The sequence below is a fragment of the Lupinus angustifolius genome, chromosome LG04 (genome assembly GCF_001865875.1).
Source record: "Lupinus angustifolius cultivar Tanjil chromosome LG04, LupAngTanjil_v1.0, whole genome shotgun sequence".
Lineage (NCBI taxonomy): Eukaryota > Viridiplantae > Streptophyta > Magnoliopsida > Fabales > Fabaceae > Lupinus > Lupinus angustifolius.
In genome coordinates, this window is record NC_032012.1 from 6824910 (window position 1) to 6829584 (window position 4675).

The 4675-nt window shown below is 35.1% G+C and overlaps 1 protein-coding gene across 1 annotated transcript; it reads left to right on the plus strand.

The window, feature by feature from the left end:
• LOC109345372 (isopentenyl-diphosphate Delta-isomerase I-like) lies at positions 562-3751 on the plus strand. Its single transcript, XM_019584336.1, has 6 exons — positions 562-708; positions 845-900; positions 1525-1616; positions 2389-2491; positions 2801-2938; positions 3313-3751. Exons 1-6 carry the CDS (start codon positions 635-637, stop codon positions 3564-3566), a joined length of 717 nt encoding a protein of 238 aa, XP_019439881.1. The 5' UTR covers positions 562-634; the 3' UTR covers positions 3567-3751.

The window sequence follows — 4675 nt, forward strand, 5'->3', positions numbered from 1 at the left end:
AACTAAAATATGTGTTTCTTCTTGGAATTGGTGAAGGAGAATAAAATGGAACAAAATTACGCCAATTTGTGTTTTTTATTTTATTTTTAAAAATTGAAACAATTTCACTTCGTTGAAGTTGCCAAAATTTTCAAAGGTGAAATCGTTAAATATGGCCATTTTAGCACTTAATTTACTACATGATTAACTCTGTTAACAAACGAGTGAATAAAAAAGAAATAATGAGAAATGTTACAAAATTATTGACCAAAATAATAATTTAAACTTATTAATGATTAAGTTATAACTTGGACCAAAATAAATAATTACTATTTAATTTTTTAAGATCAATTTAGTAGATCCAAAATTTGAGGGAACAAATTAATCAAATAGTACAATATCTATGCACCCTTAATGTATTAATGTAAATATTTATATATAATTATTACATTATCTATTCCATAATTTATTTACATTACTTTTTCCCCAAAAAATATTAAATTTGCATTCATTATTTTGTCATAATGAGATAAAAAATGCAACCTAGAATTGAGAAAATGGTGCACGCGTAACGCAGAAGGATACGCCCCACCAAAAAAGAAGATAAAATTGGAGTTAGTGTCCCAGATCTATCATTTCATCAGAGTCAGCAACAATGGGAGAGGGAAACGCTTCTCATCCTGATGCAGATATGGACATTGTTCAACGACGCCTCATGTTCGATGACGAGTCTGTCTTCTCCTTCTCCCTTTTTCATTTCGATTATTTTTTCATCTTCTCCTTTTTCTATTTCTCTCTCGTTGCATGAAATTTTTTATCCGTACTTACTTTCCTAACTCTTTTTTTATATTGAAACTTCCCAAAGGTGCATTTTGGTGGATCAGAATGACCGTGTTGTTGGTCACGATTCCAAATACAATTGTAAGTCCCCTTCCTATTACAATTTTCCATATCATTCAATTTTCACTCTTTCAAAATTATTATAGCAATTATGACTGTCTGAATTGATTTCAAAAAGGGGGGCCCACCTCGGGCCGAGAGATTGTTTCCGAGATTTGAATCCAGGTCATAAAACAAACAACTTTACTGTCGGTCTGATGCGCCAAGTCTTACCCTCTAAATGTTTACACCATTGTATGAAAGTAAAATCATTGAAAGTAATTGTGAGTCACACATCTGTGTTTACAGCGAATTCTCCTCTTGTTTATAAGCATTTTACCATGTTGCTAATTTGTTCTTCTACTATGATCAGATGATTCATAATAAATATAATTAATTCTTAATTAATGCATTAGAATTTGTTGTTTTGAGCAAATGTGGCAAGTGGGTATTGGAAAATATTGAGCAAATGTGACAAGTGATAACTAGCCTCCTTGTGAATTTTGTGACTTTCTGAAGTGTAAAATAGGTACTAGTATTGGAAATTTTGAATCTTGTATTTAGAGATCTCTAATTAATCCTTTCTTCATTTTGATTGTTGTTGTACTCCTTCCTATATCCACTGCCTGGTTTAATTCGTGATTTTGAACTTGCACAATTTTGTAGGCCACTTGATGGAAAATATTGAAGCTAAAAATTTGCTGCATAGAGCTTTCAGTGTGTTCCTGTTCAACTCAAAGTATGAGTTGTTGCTTCAGGTGTGTATTACTTTTTTATTTATTTTAATTTTAGTATTTTCAGTCATGTACATCACACGGTTTTTAAAGCCAACTGGTTGATTTTCAAAGCATGAAGCAGAAGCTGAATGGCTGAAGCTTTGTTTACTGTCTCGCATTGTTATCCTACTAGGTGTCAGGGGTTGCTTCATGTCACATTATTGTTGCATTATTTCAAGGTTAACCATGATGGAAAGTTTTACATCTGAATGCGAATTAGCCCTAAACAACTTGTGCTGAATGTATGAAGGATTTGAGGGAAATAACTTTTTTGTCGTTAGCCACTTCAATGCTGTCCTTTTATAAGTGATTTTGTGATGCATTCTAAGTAACTCAACAAGAACTGGATCTTTATTTATAAATCGGGAAGATGTTAATTATTATGTTTTCCTTATCCGAGAGTTGAACAGGTTCAAGAAAAGAAGGTCAAGAAAATTATTTACTGTTACTGGTTCAAGATTCTCCAAATAAATAATTGAACAATGCTGGAGAACATATATCGTTGTATCATTTATGATGCTACTTGCAGTTAAATTTTATACTCATATAACACCTTCATTATGAGCAACATTTAAAAATTAAAACAGCCCTTCTTTAAATTCTTATATTTATTATATCTAAATTCAGCTATTGGATATTTCCTCCTGGATGACTATTTGATGAATATTTCGCTGTATTACAGCCTGTTTTCTAGTCATAGACTCTTAGATTTTAAGTGAGTTGACTGAGATTCTCTTTTTTTATCTTGATGAAGCAACGATCTGCAACGAAGGTAACATTCCCTCTTGTGTGGACAAACACCTGCTGCAGCCACCCGCTATACCGTGAATCTGAGCTGATTGAGGAAAACGCGCTTGGTATATACTTACCTTTTTATACGACTTGAAAAATGTCACTCCAGAATGCTTACTTTTAGTTTTTTTGGAATTTGGGAGGGTTGGTCCTTGATATGATATCAGAGCTTAATTCCATCTTTCCTGTTGCCATTATTCATGATTAGTTGAATTTCAGCACATGGTGGCATATACCTGTGCATTCTTCATGCTTCAAGTATGGACTCTTACATGAGGGGTGTTAAGAGATATAAAACCAAGCTTCCGCTTTCACTCAAGAGTTGTTGTCATCTCTGCTTTCTATTAATGGCCCCTTCCACATTTTGTTAACAGGTGTAAGAAATGCTGCACAAAGGAAGCTTTTGGATGAACTTGGTATTCCTGCTAAAGATGTGCCAGTTGATCAGTTTGTCCCATTGGGGCGCATGCTTTATAAGGCACCCTCTGATGGCAAGTGGGGCGAACACGAGCGTAAGTCAACTTAATTAGTTTAGTTTTAGTGCAAGTATCTGACTAGCATTAATTGATGATAATTTAGGTAACATAAACCTAAATACAGGATATGCATCATTTGTACCTCTTACGCCCTAGTTCATGATATGGCCGCTACTGTTGTGAAAAGGACCTCTTTGGTTGGTGAAAACTTTTTCTATTTTCATTATTTTTTTATTAACAATTGAGAAAATATCACATTGCTTTCATTTTGTTTCTTGTTTTCAAAGATTTCTACAAGTAACCCCAGCAACAATAAAATGTTGTTTTCATTGTTTCCTTAGAGTTTTGGTCGTGGAAGGGATGTTTTCATCAGATATTAATCATTTTTCTTTCTCTTCTCCTTGTTGCAGTGGACTATCTGTTATTCATTGTACGCGATGTTAATGTTACTCCAAATCCAGATGAAGTGGCTGATGTTAAGTATGTGAACCGTGATCAACTGAAGGAGCTGTTGGAGAAAGCTGATGCTGGTGATGAAGGTTTGAAGCTGTCTCCTTGGTTCAGACTAGTTGTGGATAATTTCTTATTCAAGTGGTGGGACCATGTTGAGAAAGGGACTCTTGAGAAGGTTGCTGACATGAAAACCATTCATAGGTTAACATAAGATTCAAGAGCTTGAATGTTAATCAAAAACAAAAATTAGAATTTAGCTTCTGGTATGGGCTATGTTAGAATTTCTAAGCCATATAAACTTGGACTTGATTATGGTGGATTTTTGGAGCAGTGGCCATTGTATTGTCCCTGCTTCTGTCTTTTGCTTGATAATAATACCCAGAAGCTCAACTTTTATAGTTATGTGTATTTCAATTTATTTTTATGACTTGAAGGGGCCATGAGCCCAAGGAACAAAATAAATCACACCCCTCTATGAAAAAGGTTGCTGATAAATCAGCAAGCAAAGGAAGATAAAGAAACTTTAGAAGTCAAAAACATTACTCCGAGGTTGCATCTTGTATGCATGTTTAGCTAGCCAATTATTAGCCACAAAGTTACCCTCTCTGAATACGAGTCCAAGTGTATACACTCTCTGCAGCAGCTTCGTAATCTCCTCCACCATAGGAGTACAAGGGCGAGTTGAGAAGCGACCATGGAGCAAGAAACGATTGGTAGCAGCAAAATCAGCTTCAGTGACAATCACTTTCTATAGCCATGGTCAATGACTAGACACAAACCATGAAAAGTACCTGAAGGATGGAGCAAGATTCAAGCCAAACATCTTAAGCCACGGGAATAAGCTTTTTCCACAGCAGTATGACCTCTTGGCAAACACAAAGAGGTGATTTCTGTTGGGAAGCTTAATATTCTAAGAGAGAAAGGCAAGAGTAAAATACTGAATATACTTCTTCATCTTTCATAGCCCAACACAACTTATATAAAGAAAGTAGAAAAAAGAGAAAGGATCACAACCTTACATGTGGTTGGATCTTACATAAAGGTAAATTGGTTGTAACAAAAAATATGGAATCTACTCATCAATATTTCATAACATAGTCTTTTTGCCAGTTGGGGGTAATATGTTTTCGTTTGGGCCTTTCACTAGATATTTGGCCTCTAACATTGCTTATCCCTCCCAAAGAAACCTTGTCCTCAAGGTTTGGATGGTGCACTGAATTGTGAATCTGGCCCAATCCGGCAACAAGAGATTGGGCTTGGGATGGACCCGCAAGTGAGACTGAGCAGGAAACTGAGTTGGAAATTCCTTTTGGTTCCTTG